This window comes from Cryptomeria japonica, chromosome 7, assembly GCF_030272615.1.
Source record: "Cryptomeria japonica chromosome 7, Sugi_1.0, whole genome shotgun sequence".
Lineage (NCBI taxonomy): Eukaryota > Viridiplantae > Streptophyta > Pinopsida > Cupressales > Cupressaceae > Cryptomeria > Cryptomeria japonica.
The window spans coordinates 287,952,166-287,967,876 of NC_081411.1; the positions used below are offsets into that span (position 1 = coordinate 287,952,166).

Here is a 15,711-nt window from a genome sequence, read left to right on the forward strand (position 1 = left end):
TTGTTCCCTAGAGATCCTCCTCTTGCATTTCTTCCATAATTCCTACATTACTGAAGATGATATCACTTTCCATAAGCTATCAAATACACATTTTTTGTGCCATTTAGGCCATATGTCAAACCAACCTTACAATTTTTGTGGTAGTGGGCTCTACAAATTAAGTTTGGCAATGAAGTATTTCTAGCATTCTTATGCATAAAAAAGTTAATAAATAGGTGATCCACACTTTCATTATTTCTTTTACATAAAGGGCATCTACTCAGACTGGGTATGCACAATTTAGCCAATCTATCTAGAGTGAGAATCCTAGTTTGTATGGATATCCAGGAGAATATCCAGGAGAATACTTCATCTTTGGGTATGAAATAGTTTCTGCATAAGATGTTTGTGTGCCATTCTCTATCATCCACCACAACCTCCCTTACTTTATACTTGATTTTAACCTTATATTCCCTTACAAAAGAAGCCTCACTCAGTACAAGAAATCTTTGGACTACAATCTAGAATGAAGATTGAACAGCTAGAATAACATCTCCTATGCCTGAGTATAGTTCTAGTTAAGCTTAATACTAGAGGTCTTAAACCTCTTACACAAACTCAATTCTACCACCTATGATTGACCAAAACCTCTGCATATGATTACAACTTTATTTGCACACAGATAATCCCAAAACCCATGACCATGATCTACAAAGAGATTGTAGGATTTTGCCAAGATCAAGGGCACAATGAAAAGCATAAAATGAGACAATAGAATGACAAGAATAATCTATATTCTCATCAATATGCAAATAATCAACTGGATTAACCAATACAATGAATATAGGCCTGCTTATATAGGCAAGGCCATATGGATGTATGAGCACACAAATATGACATGTGGCTCAATGAGAAACAAGGGTAGGTAAGAAATACTAGGGGTAGGTAGGAGAAATAATATAATATTCCACAAGAGGTGGATGACCCACCGAATGTGGAGTGTAATAGCAAAATAAGACCACAAAAGGTGGAATTTCTCCTACAAGCTCTATCCCTATGTGCACACTTCCCTAAGTGTCTCAAATCCAAACTACGAAGAGATGCATTATCCTAAGTTAACTTAAGTAAGTGTAATAATATCCAAAATGAATATTTATTTACACCAACACCCCCCCTTAAGTGCAACTTAGGGGAATGAAGACTCAAGTCAACAATGCAAGATGGGTCCCGGCTACTAGGCCATGATAGGTACCCATGTACAATATGAAAATGTAAGCAAAACTATGCAATGCAATCTCTCACAAATGAAGAAAGGGAGAAAACCCAGCAGGAAAAAACTCCCCCCCAAAAGAGAGATGAATGTACAAAAGACTCTTAAATAAGAAGGACAAAACCTCAAGGAGGAAAAAGTCCCCCCCATAAGAGAGGAAGGAGAAGTTAGCTGACCCCCCCTAATGACACATCCCACACCCCCAAGAGAGCTCGCAACTGCTGGAACTTACTCTCGGTGAAAGGTTTGGTGAATATGCCAGTAACCTGCTCTACTGTAGGACAATACTGCAAATCAATGACCTGCTCCTGGATGAGCTCTCAGATATAGTGCATATGAATCTCGATGTGTTTGTTCTGCTGGTGCTGGACTGGGTTCTTTGAGATTGCAATAGCACTCTGATTGTCGCAATGTAGAACTGTCGGCCGTGGAGTGGTGAATCCAAACTTTGTGAGAATCTACTGGAGCCAAATGGTCTCAGTCATGGCGTTAACAGCACCTCGATACTCAACCTCAGTCGAAGAGAGAGAAATAGCATGTTGCTTCTTGCTCTACCAACAAATGAGCCCCAAACCAAGGTGAAAACTATAACCAGAAGTAGACTTAAGATCAACTACATTGTCAGCCCAATCGGAGTCTGTATAACCAACCAAATGAAGTCCTGTGCCTATTGCATAGTGAATCCCATAGTGATGTGTACCTTGGATGTAATGAAGGATGCATTTGGTGGCTTTCCAATGAAGCTCATGTGGTTCCTGCATGAAGCAGGAAACCATGCCAACTGCAAATGAAATATTAGGGCATGTATGAGTCAAGTAGATGAGACTACCCACAAGCTGACGATACAAAGTGGCATCAATTGGTGGAGAAGAACACTGAGCCTCAAGCTTGACTCCTGAAAGAAAGGGAGTTAGGGAAAGCTTACAATCAACCATATGAAAGTGTGCAAGTAGATCAAGAGCGTACTTGGGCTGCGATAGTGTAATCCTGAAAGGTGACTGTGAAATCTCTATCCCATGAAAGTAGTGCAAAAGACCCAAGTCAGTCATAGCAAATCTGTCATGCAAAGCAGATTTGACCCTGCTAATGATGGATGAAGTACTCCCTGTAATGATCAAGTCATCAACATAGAGCACAAGTATCAAGTGAGAGTCATCCTGTCACAAAATGTAGACATTTGGATCGGAATGACACCTGGTGAACCCTGCTAAGAGAAGAAAGGAATCCATCTTGGTGTACCAAGCCCTAGGGGCCTGCTTAAGGCCATAGAGAGATTTCCTTAGTCTACAAACCAAGGAAGTATCTTCGATGAAACCCTGTGGCTGCTCCATATAAATCTCCTCATCAAGATCACCATGAAGAAAAGCACTCTTCACATCCATCTGATGTATAGCCCAACCATGAGCTGCAGCAATAGCAAGTGTCAAACGAATGGAGTTCATCTTGGCTACGGGTGCAAAGTTCTTAGTATAGTCAACACTTGCAACCTGAGAGAAACCTTTCGCAACAAGCCGAGCCTTATACTTATCCACACTACCATCCACTGCAAACTTGGTCTGATAGATCCACTTACATCGAACCATCTTTCTCCCCTTAGGGAGATGGACTAAATCCCATGTGTTGTTCCTCATCAAGGAACTATACTCTTCCTCCATATCTTGGTCCCACTTAGGAACCCCTGATGCTTCCCTAAATGTCTGTGGATCGAAAGCGGTGGCAATGAATGCATGTGGAAGATCCTAATGTTGTGATCAAGTTCTTCATGTATCTGAAGGATCCCCAACAAGAGAACCCGTGGACTCAAGTGTCTATCAAGCCCAACGAGGTCTAGGTGGAGGTGGAGAATGAGGCTCCTCAACTGCAAGTGGACCTTGCGGAGGTGTAACCCTGCGAGTCAGAGTTGAGGGAGTCTCATCATCTGAATCACTAACATCACTATCCACAATGGAGGAAGGTGGAGGAGGTAGAGAGGCTAAGCTAGGAGAGCTTTCCTCAAAGTGAACACTCCTCTCAATGAATACCTCATGTGTCTCTGGATCCATCAATCTATATGCCTTAACACCCTCAGGACATCCAACAAATATGCAAGGCTGACTCTGAGGTTCCAATGCCTTGCATTTTTGCGGAGGTATTCGAGCTCATGCTGGACACCCAAAGACTCTGAAATGTCTCACAATCGGTTTCCTACCAGCCCAAGCTTCAAAAGGAGTAATACCTTGCAAAGATTTGTGAGGAACTCGATTCTGGATGTATGTGGCACAACTGATAGCCTCTACCCAAAAGGCGGGATCAAGAGAATGTGCATGTATCATACGGCTAGCCATTTCTTTGAGAATTCTATTCTTGCGTTCTGCAACCCCGTTCTGCAGTGGAGTGTATGCTACAGAATGCTAAAGATCAATCCCCTCAAATGTACAAAAATCCTCAAGTCTTTTGTTCACATATTCCCTTCCATTATCTATGCGAAGAATCTTGACCACTTTCCCTGATTGCTTCTCCACACGAGTCTTGAAGTCCTAAAATCTGTCAAATACTTCACTTTTATGAAGGAGAAAGTAGACCCAAGTGAAGCGGGAGTAGTCATCAATGAAGGTGAGAACATAGCGGGCCTTACTAAATGAAGGTGCTGGAAATGGACCTGCTACATCACTGTGAACAAATTGAAGAACTTTCAGAGCTCTCCAAGTTTTCCCTTTATCAAACTTGTCTTCGGGATGCTTGCCCATGGAACAACCTGAACATACACCCTCTGAAAAACTGATTTGAGGTAGACCTGTGACCATGTCTTTAGTGCTTAGCTACTGAAGATAGCAGTAGTTGAGGTGACCAAACCGCTCTTTCCATAGCTTACTTTTTGAATTTGAATGAGTAAGCAAAGCCCTAGAAGGCGAACTTGGCACAAAGTGGGAGAATGAATAAAGCCTTGAGTTGTCATTGACTTGTCCCACTGCTACCAAGGCATCATCATCAAGTTCCTTTACCACAACTGAATCTAGTGTAAACTCAACCTTTTTCCCATTCCCATAGTGAGTGATTTGGTAGATGCAGAGAAGGTTGGTAGACAAGTTAGGAACATAGAGAACATTCTCAAATGTTCCATCATCCATGTCAACTGAACCTTTCCCTTCAACCTCTACTTGTGTATCATCACCTATGTAAATGTGAGGTACCTTAGATGGCTCCAATGAAGAAAACTGCTCCTTTGTAGAACCCATGTGATATGGGGCACCCAAGTCAAGTATCCATTGCTGTGAAGAACCTATTGTAGCCACAAATGCTTGCCGTTTTCCCTTAGACTGTGAGGAAGAGGAAGGAGATGAATCCCTCTTTGTGTAGGTGGATGGTAAGTTGATGTTGTTTTTCTTGAGAAGATTAGTTAACTCATCAACTTGCTTTGTGTGGCATCGATGCTCATCATGACCATACTTCTTGCAATATGCACAAGTTGGTTTATCCTTCTTAGGTGATGTCCCCTTCTTGGAAGAGGATTAAAAATCGCCTTGTGATGGAGAGGATGATTGTCCTTTTTCTTGGTGTGGCTTAAACTTGGATTTCTTCTTCTTCTTGTTGGAATCTTTACCTTGACTTCCTTGATTCCCTTGATTGGCCACCAAAGCCTTGGACTTTGAAGACTTGAGAAACCCCATGTTCAATAACCTAGATTGTTCCAATATTAACATTTCTATGAAAGCATCAAATGAAGGCATAACATAAGAACTCCCCACTGTCAAACGATGAGTTTGGAAGCTAGACACAAATGCTGCATATTCTGGTGCAAGCTTGTCCAACAAGTTGAATATCAACTAAGCATCCTTTTTGTCAATTCCACAATCCTTAAGCTTTGCTCTTAACTCATTTTCTTTGGTGACATAATCTTGGATTGTATCAAAACTCTTGGGATCCAAGTTGGTGAGCTCATTGTCAATCTGATAGCCTCTGATTTCATCAACTTGACCATACAATTTCTGAAACATATCCCAAGCCTCTTTGATTGTTTTACACTTCTCAATGTGAAAAATGAGGTCATCTGATACATACTTGCGCAAGGTTCCAAGAGCCACGCAATTCTTTGTGAGCCATTCTAATTGAGCATTTGGATCAGCCTTAGGATCGGGTGGTGCTGTTATTGTTCCATCTATGTAATGTGTGAGACCCTTTTCCATTAATTTACTCCATACTTTAATTTTCCATGATGCATAATTATGTGGAGTTAAAGGTGGAAATTTATTAGGACTCATTGCAACAAAAATGGAAAGAGCACAAAGAGAGGCACAATCACACAAGACACCCCCCCAAATTCACTCAATCAAAGAACCCCCTCCAAAAGTGATGATTTTGGCACTTTATAAGTAGTGCGTATACAATGGGCCACTTGCTAAAAATGGCAAAGTGGACTTCTGATTTACAATTTTACAACTACCTCAATAAGGAAAAAAGAGACTCAAATTGATAATGCAAGAGATATAACTAAGATCCAAGCAATTTACAAGTACCTAATAGGCCAAATAAGACCAATATTTGAAAGTACAATTTCCACTCAAAATCTCTGAAATCTAATTGTAGATTATGAAAGTAGATGAAAAAACATGCACTTTCAAAAAAAATGGCACCTAAAATAGAGGTCGTATGAGCTCAAACGAGGCCTTTGAAGTTGCAAAATTGAGGATTGGACAGGTACAGATGAGAGAATCCAAAAATTCCGAAAAACCTATGCACCAAAATCAGAAAATAACCACACCATTGCAAAGATCACAAAATTTTAGCCCATTTCAAAAACAATTGCACCAAAAAGGGAGCAAAAATGAGTAAGATATGGCCTTTCAAAGTTGGACTGCAAAACTGAAAAGCTCAATGGAGAGGGGTCAAAAAAATTTCAAAAAGTTGCTGATGTGGCACTGACATCAACAATTCACTGTCTTAAATTTGATGGCCGTATGACCGTCTTGAAAACTTCGCCTCCCTACTGACTGGGCGTCCGTACTGTACAGATTGCTAACTGGGCAGATGACTGTGCTGTCGTACGGATATTGACATGGCACTGTGCAGGTGTACGGTTTTGACCGTGGGCCAGTGGCCGCCTGCCACATGGCGGATGCGAGTCTGCCTATTTTAGTGGTCGCCGGAGAGGAGGAAGCGGCTAGAGCTGAGGGGGCCGACGGTGGGCCAGGAGCTGACACGGCCGATGGTGTAAGCGACTGTCGGAGAGTTTGGGCGGCGTCGGTGCAGGCTGGAGCTGGTGGAGCTGGAGAGCCGGGGCTAGGTGGCATGTTTCTCGGTGGTGCAAGTCTCGGCAGTGGTAGCGACAGTACTGTCTGCAGTGCCCACTGTGCGGTACGGCGGCCACGTGAACCTGCAGCAATGCAGGTACGAAAGAGCACGGGGGGCCGGGGGGGGGAGGGTTTGTGGACCCCCCCAAAATTTCTTTTTTTTTTTTTGATTTTTTTTATCGCTTTTTGATTTTTCAATTTTTTTTTTGAAAAATTTTTTTGGAATTTTTTTTTGAAATCCGTATGATAATAGCTAAAATGGGGAAAAAACAATTTCTCACCAAAATAGGTCGACTTTATAGTCAAACTTTATGGAAACGGCCTCCCAGATTCAACGGTGATGTCCAAATCGCTATATGACGCCCCCAAAAAATGAAGATCCCCAAATCCAAAAATATAAGCCTTCCACGATGTCTCCAAAAACCAATCAATGAAGCCCCAATAGCTCTGATACCATGTAGGATTTTTTCAAGATCAAGGGCACAATGCAAAGCATAAAAAGAGATAATAGAATGACAAGAACAAACTGTATTCTCATCAATATGCAAATAATCAACTGGATTAACCAATACAATGAATATAGGCCTGCTTATATAGGCAAGGCCATATGGATGTATGAGCACACAAATATGACATGTGGCTCAATGAGAAACAAGGGTAGGTAAGAAATACAAGGGGTAGGTAGGAGAAATAATATAATATTCCACAAGAGGTGGATGACCCACCAAATGTGGAGTGTAATAGCAAAATAAGACCACAAAAGGTGGAATTTCTCCTACAAGCTCTATCCCTATGTAAGCCCAAACAATATAGCTAATTCTTCCCCTATATTTATAGTCCCATCTGGGATTCTCACTGCTCCTACAATAAGGACTTTACCTCTATAATCTCTTAAAACCCTCCTTACTCTAGACACCCCTGCATTACCCTTAGCTATGCAATCGAAGTTTAATTTAATGAAATCATTTAGTAGAGGTTTCCAACTTATTTCTTTTCTATCCACTTTCTTAATAGAATTATTCATGAGGCTCCCTTTAATTGGATGTATTATGGCTTTCCATTGCAACAAAACAAAATTATCCTAGTATGTGAAGCAAGAATATGGACCGTTATATTTCATGAAATGAGTTTAAATCGATTCTGAAATTGCTTTCTCAATATTACTAATGACATCTTCCATATTACTACATTCTTTTATATTTCATGATCCTTTTATGATTTAAAATGTATAATTCTAGAGGCCTTTTATTTATTAACACTACTGGTAAATGTGGAATTTTATTTGATTTTTTATCATAACCTTGAAGAAGACTTTAATGACTTGTATTGGAGAAGGGTGATGGTGAAGTTGAATGTATTAAGATATTTGGGGTTTAGACGTATACAAGGGAAGTATTCCTCTTATTGTTATAGAGTTTTAGGAGGCTACCCATTTTATATTGATTAGGGAAGATTGTTACCACCCCATAAGAAAATCGAACGTGCTTAACACCAAAGAAAATCTTATGCTAGCTTCATGACTACAAGATGAGTTAACTACTAGATATATATATCTTCACGAGTCAATTTTTTCTTATACACTTGAATAGTAAGATCTCTTTAGAAGAATATTAGTATACAAAGATATAACTTTTCTACTTGACTTAATTTCCAATGTTCACATGCCCAAATAAAGTTTTAAACACCTTCTCCTATTAATATAACTTAATAATGAGTAGAACTAAGATTGACCACATATGAAACTTTATTTCTTATGAAAAAATGAACCTTAGTTTTTGTCTCATGATGAATTGACTAGGAAATGTAATCATTTAGTCTAATGAAATTCCTTGTCCGAACAACTAGAATATTCTTTACCCTTTAAGGAATTCTTGGAGGAAGTCCAATCCTAGTGGTGGAGGTTGTGAGACCCACCCCGGGACAATGATTGTGTAGGATTATACCTAGGAGTATTTATCTCAATATTATGAGAAATATTATTGGTCTCTATTACTTTTTCCATGAATAATTGAAAAGGAAAAGATAGTGAGGTCCATGTTCTGTAAATGTATTCTAGTAAGGATTACACTTGGAATATTAAATGGTGTTAATGGTGAATTGTATTTGCCAATTCATTGTCCAACTTAATTTTAGGATTTGATATTTTGTTTCATACTTTATGTGATTGAGGAATGAGGAAATTTAACCTGGAATCTATTGATTGATGAATGCATTCATAACACATGGAAGAAAATCATATAATAGAGAAGTCATTTAGAAATGATATAATTGGATATGTCACATTGAAATGTATTTCTTCTTCATGATCTTTCAAATGTAGAGGAAAATTCAACTTATAAACCACCTTCCCAATTTTGTAGACCACTTCTAAATGGTCCATCCCACCTTTGAATCATTAATGCACTAAGCCCCGTTGGAGTCTTGAATCACTTTGGTTCCATTCAAAGTAAAATTGTCTCCCACATTGAACTCAACCAATCTCCAATTCTCATCAGCATATTTCTTCACTCTACTTCCTTGGTCAACTAGTATCAGGATAGATCCACTCTTTCTTGACGTACTCAACAACTTCCAAATATGGATCCTGGTATCAACTTTGAATATTGTGCGAGACAATGGGATTTTGACTCGTAGCCAACTCAAATGGAGAGGATTGACTCAAAATAGACTTTTGCATGTTATAACTGTATTGAGAAACATCCAACTAGCTCAACTAATTAGCCTGATCCACATGGACAAATTGGAACATGTGTACTCTTAGATTTTAATGATAATGATATTGATAATGTTTATTCCATGAGTATCTTAGGTAGCTATAGTTTAATGATATGGTATGGAAATTTAAAATGTACCTAAGATGAATATGATATCAATCATAGGGATTGGTAGAGATTTATATTAGAATCATGTAATTGAATTTGTTATCTATGATAAATAGGTTCATTAATAGTTGACATGGGAAGTTATGTAGTGTATGTATCAAGATTACTAATTTAAATTTGATCATGGATTAAAAGATTTAGAAAAAATAAATAGATGTGGTTTATGTCACTTCTTAATGATTGTTTCTTTATCTATTAATCTTTCATGATGGATTAACATTCGAATTCAAGTGTGTGAGTACCTATGGAAAATGGTATGGGGGTAGCATGGTGGCCCTATGATGAAATGTGTATCACTGACCTATCCTATAGGAAGATGCTAAGGTCATTCATTAAGTATGAGTGTTGTGAAATTTAATATGTGTAAAAGTGTAAATGTTATCAAATAATAGATATATTTAGGATGTATAAATGTAATGTGTACGTGATACTATATAAGTTGTACAATTGTGACATGTTGAATATGTTCAATAGGGAATGTGATATTTTCACTATGTAAAGTGAATATATTATCTTGTGTTCATATGCAACTTACAAAGTCATTTCCACCCTTATTATGCAATTCTAACACCCTAATCAATAGGAAAATATGTTTAGAATATTTTGGGAGTATTAAAGTTGATAAATTTTGAGTTTTACCATTTTTTATTTTACATTTTTTATTAGTGCTTGGTTTGACCATCGATGGATATGATTGGAGGAGAAGAATTGTGAAAACTTAATATATTGATATTCATGATAGTATATATGGACTGATAGGAGAATAATGGGTGTGGATATTATTGTTATTTGTTATTAGTACCCTTATGGATTGATATGAGAATAATGTATGTTGGTGGATAAATCCTAATGTTGGATATGAGTACCCTTAAGTTCATTAGAGAACTTGTGATTTCCATAGAGATGTTACGGCTTGGAATTTGCATTTATGTAGTGAAATGAATGAGTTAGAAAGATATGAATTTTAATTTTAATCATACATAGACATGATAACTCTTCCCACAAGTGTGCTCAACACTGCCGCTTTTGTTGTCAATTATAAACCTTTGTGTTAGCACTGCCTTGGCTTTGTTGTACTGCAAAGATATATTTTCTCTGTCTTATTGATGATATGTCAAGTACAACATAGTTGTTCATGTTTCACATTGTCCTACCCATTCACCATATTCCTCTCTAAGCTCTAGGATGGACTTTTGTTTAGTCCTATGATTGGGAGGTGAACGAGCTCCTTATTGGTCTCGAGCCTAGAAATTTTTTCTTGTTGGGCATTTTATGTGAAGGATGGACTAAAAAAGGAGTCAAGTTGCATAGAATTTCAATTTAAGACATTGAGTAGAAAATAGCTAGTGTTAGTTTTGGATTGCGATTTGTAAAGTGGTTATAGTGTTGTTGGGAAATTAGTCTAACATATAATTGTAGAATGTTGAATCAATATAAATAATGGTATATGGTCATAGGGAAAGAAAAGCATGGCTGGTTCTGATGAATTTTAGTAAACTCAATAGATTTTATGCAATACAATATCAAGGAATGGTAGAAAAAGGAAGTTCATATTGCTATACACATTTGTTTGTATGTACTCTACTTGCTTCACAAAATAAATAGGATAAGATAAATTAAGTAGCTACCCTATTTTTATGAGATGACATTTTATCTTACTTTTTATGATTGCTTCATTGAGCTATAAATTGAACAATTTATTCTAATTGTATAAAGAAATTGAAATTGTTAGTTAGTAATGAACAAACATGTCGTAATGTTATGTTGCAATGTTATGTCTCAGTTCAAAGAAAAAGAAATAATTTTTTTTTTTAAAATGTGTCAAAAAGGAATGTAACTTGAAAGCTCTGCCTAATGAAAGATGTAGAGTTACAGTTCTAAATCAGTGTCTGTCACTTCTATAAATAGTAGAAGAAAATCTATTGAACTTAACAAGATTCTCTACACAAATCAGAAAAACTCTTCATTCTATTTACTTGTAAAAAGATAAGATCAAGTGATCTATGTCAAGGGAACGTAAGTTTAGTATAATTTCTTGGACAACCAATTTCAGTACATTTGAGAATAGAAACTGGTCGGGGTCCCCTGTTGAATATACTGTTACGCTGTAACCGATATATATACAAAGAGAACAAAATGTCATTGAGCTAAGGAATACAAATCTATGGCATCACTAACTCCAAATGTGCAGATAAAAGAACTTGTGGAGCTCACAAAACAGTAAAGATATTTCATAGAATATAAATGGGGTACAACACTGTAGATACACAGTTATCATTAGGAACATGTCTTAGGTAACAACATAGTTGTCACAATTCTTATCTTAAGGCACAATTAGAGGCAGCATAATCTTCATGAACTAAGTAAGGGAACAAACGAATGGTGTTACATCCCATCACACCCCATCAAAACAATGGTAAAGTCTATTCTCTTCCCTACATTTGGGAAGCAGCATATAGTTTTCGAAAGCTATAGGAGACTTTATTGGATTGTATAATATTGATTTTATTACACGCTAAGGCACAACATATGATTTCCTATGCACTAGCTATCTAACCCACAACTGCCTCTTCATTTATACACCAATATGACATCTATTCAAATTTACAAAACGAGAATATCATGCTAGGGGTTGTGCAACATATTAGACAATACCATGCCTCTCCAACAATGTTCAACTTTAAATGTTCTAGAAGTCATACCAATCTCCACACTGCTACTGAAGGTAAGATAAATTAGATCTATAAAAGAATACTCAACTCACCAAGCTCCCCGCGGTAACTTTCCTTTATCAGGAAAAAATAAAATAAATAAGAGACATAAACATTTGCGAAACGTGGAGTTCAAGCCACAAAACCTATGATATAGATAGGGAAAAGTTCAATGCAAAGAAACGAAATGAAAAATAAAACAAAATGGCATGCAAACACCCATGGATAAAGTGAAGGATCTTTATCAACTTCTTCATCATCATGCTTAATTTCTTTTATTGTTTCTTGTTGGATCATCCCTTGACTTAGGGTGTAAATCTTTTTTTATTTTTTTTATTTATTTTTATTTTGATAGTTAAATCTAGAATCTATATTTGATTTAATTTCTTTCTATTAATCAAATTTCAATCTTTTTAATCAAAACAAATACAAATATAAATATCATTAAAAAAATTGTTCGAAAAATCTTAATTAAAATGAAATGAGACAATACTTTCAAAAATATTGTTTAATAAGTTATATACTATTTTGAATTATATGTTCTTTTTAAGACAAACTCCACATCTTCCATTGAATATAAAATACTCTCCAAATAATAATTAAGTCATGATAAAAAATTAAATAGCAAACAATAAACATAAATAAAATATCTGATATATGTTACTCATGATAAAGAAGCTGTACTCTTAAAAGAGAGGTTACAATTTTAAATCTTCTAGAGAATACATTTGAAAGACAGTTAGTGCCCTCCTCCATATTGATAGTAGACAGAATCAAATACAAATCCTTTCATGAAAATAGATCGCTTGATATTATAAATCATTTATAAATCCAAATACAGATCCTATTATGAAAGCCGATTCTATAATACGTAAGCCATCTATAAACCCCAATACAAATCCCATGATATGATCAAAACGTATTGCTTGATAGTCTGACCTATAAAACCAAACTTAATTTAATTTAAATCTCTTTATAACTATTTCGAAATACCCTATTTCTGCCTCTACAATCTGTTGCGATCACAGCTGCTTCCGTATATAAAAGAAGACACAGTACTTTCGTTCTGCCTTGGGTTCCGGGCATCTTCTTCGAAGGAAATCTGCAAAAGGCTTTCTGGCGTTTTATCCTTTAACCCCAGCGGCTGTTTCGTCAGTTACTTCGCGCCAGATTTGTTAAGGAAAACGTTTTAACAGAGAACCTCCCTTTATCTGAGGTGTGGAACAATTCATGAAGCATAACAAACTCAACTATTCCTTGACAAAATTCTAAATATCAAAATCCAATCTCACAGTAGCGAATTTCAATCGAATCTCTTAGTGCTTTTCTAGTTATTCTAGATCCATGCTATCAAAAATGTAAAATAAAGTTGGAAGAAAGGTTACTTTTGGCTTTCTCCATATGAGAATTATGTTTGTCAGACATGATTTTTTTGACAGGCTTTTTTATGACCTCCTAAAGACTGCATGCTAGGGCACACCGTGCCGCACAATGAGCACGACCAAATTTTATCTCCTTGGATCCCATCCTTCTTGACAGGGCTTTTATTCTTCAATGTGGAGGCTTTGCACTTGTTCTTTTGGACGCCCTTACGACACCACCTCACATGTGGGCCTAGTGCTTTTCCTGAAGAAAAATATCTCCCACATCGTACACAAGTGAGATTTTTAGGGTATAGAGTTTTTGTTGAATCAGATTCCTCGATACCCGTTTCACTTTTACTAGGTGAATAAAAATCACTTTCTGAAACATCCTTTTCTGTCAAGATGTCAGTATCTTCCATACCATCAACAGACTGGTTTTCTCTCCTTTTCTGTTTTATAGATGTTGAAATCAGACTGCATTTGGATTTCTTATTTCTTCGATCATCAGTACTTGTAGAACTTGACTCTTCTTCTGGCGGTGGTTCAGCACAAAAGATATTTCCAAGTGAACTCCTTACTGGCTTGTATTGCTTTCTTTTGCTCTTGTAAGGACACGCTTTCACTCCATTTTGGTCAATTCCATCATAGTTCTGCCGTTCCATCGTTTCCTTTTGCATCTCGATGGCTTATTCTCTGTAGGATGCAGCTCCACCAAGTTTGCGTTCTGCAGTTGAAAGCCGATAGACACCAAAATGGGAGTCATGGATGTATATAAGAGAATACTAAATGAGGCTACACGGGGCTGGAATCAATGCTGGGTACCTGTGCCCAATCCTTGTGATGTTTAACCAAATTAAACCATATATTTAATGAAGCTTGATTGATAGAAAGATACACATTTACTTCTTGAGTATCGCTTTTCCCTTCTAAATACAGTCTAAAGGTAAAACCAAAGTTTAGAGACAAGAAAAAAGTACAGGTAAAAGTTAATGTTTTTCTTTTTTCTTCTTCTTCTCTTCTCTTTGTTTTTTTTTCTTTTAATGAGAAATGGCTATCAAGTTTGGAGAATGTACCAATGCATAAGGTATTATCTTCATACACTATAATCTATGCATTGGTGCAGTTTATCTATGCATTTGGTGCATTTTATTAACTGGATAACGGTAATTTTAGATTTTTGAGTATTTTAGTTACTATCTTCATACACTATAATCTATGCATTGGTGTGTTTTATCTATGCATTGGTGCATTTTATTGACTGGATAACCGTAATTTTAGATTTTTAAGTATTTCCGCGTAAGATAAATAGAACATTGATCCTTCAAACTAATTATGATGTGTCTCTATATATATGTTAAATGTTGATACTTATTTAAATAAAAAATCAATAAATAACATTAATAACCAATTTGTTATTCCAATAAAATAGACCACCATTTACCTCCCAAAATTATAATTTTATAATTTAGATACCTTTTAACACTAGATAAAGAAAGTAGCACACCGTCGGTTCCTCATCATAATTTTATAATTTAGATACCTTTTAACACTAGATAAAGAAAGTAGCACACCGTCGGTTCCTCATCTCAAATTAGTAGAATCTCCAGTGAGGATGATTTGGTCTCAAGCCCTAAACGGAGAAGACTAGATATTAGAGCATCTTCTTATGTTCAATCAACCCTCTCTTTATGATTGAGATTTAGGGAAAGATCACCCACTACAACTGAAGTAACTGAAGTAAAGACGCAGCAAAATTAATGGTTCAATTGAAGTAAAGACGCAGCAAAAGGAGGCCGCTATTCCTCCTATAAAACAACATGCCTAAGATATCATGACATATATTTTTCCATACAAAATGATATGTAACATATAAAAAAGCATCTTTCAAATATTGATTTTTCGATGAGATGAGGAAACAACAGCCATTACATTTAACGGTAATTTGCTAGCATAATTTAAATCGCTCTCCCATCTAACACACTTTCAAATTTAGATGTTTATTTTTTATTTTTATTTTATATATTACATTTGTAAACAAATATATTTTTATATTATACAATATTTATAGACATTACATTTTATAAACAAATATTATATTTATTATTTTGATACTGTTTTTTATTTTGTTTTAGTTTATCATTATATTTTATAATTGATTATACTTATATTATATTATAATTGATTATATTATATGATATTATATATATAATTATACAAATATATATAATTTTGAATAAG

General features: G+C 36.2%; 1 protein-coding gene across 1 annotated transcript; it reads right to left on the minus strand.

The window, feature by feature from the left end:
- Positions 1–13,526: 13,526 nt before the first annotated feature.
- LOC131856682 (zinc finger protein ZAT4-like) lies at positions 13,527–14,135 on the minus strand. The gene has a single exon (XM_059208555.1). The coding sequence runs from the start codon at positions 14,133–14,135 to the stop codon at positions 13,527–13,529; it is 609 nt and encodes a 202-aa protein (XP_059064538.1).
- Between the last annotated feature and the right edge of the window lie 1,576 nt (positions 14,136–15,711).

Coding starts and splice junctions, on each gene's coding strand:
- LOC131856682 (XM_059208555.1), bottom strand. CDS start 14,135: ATGGAACGGCAGAACTATGATGGAATTGACCAAAATGGAGTGAAAGCG.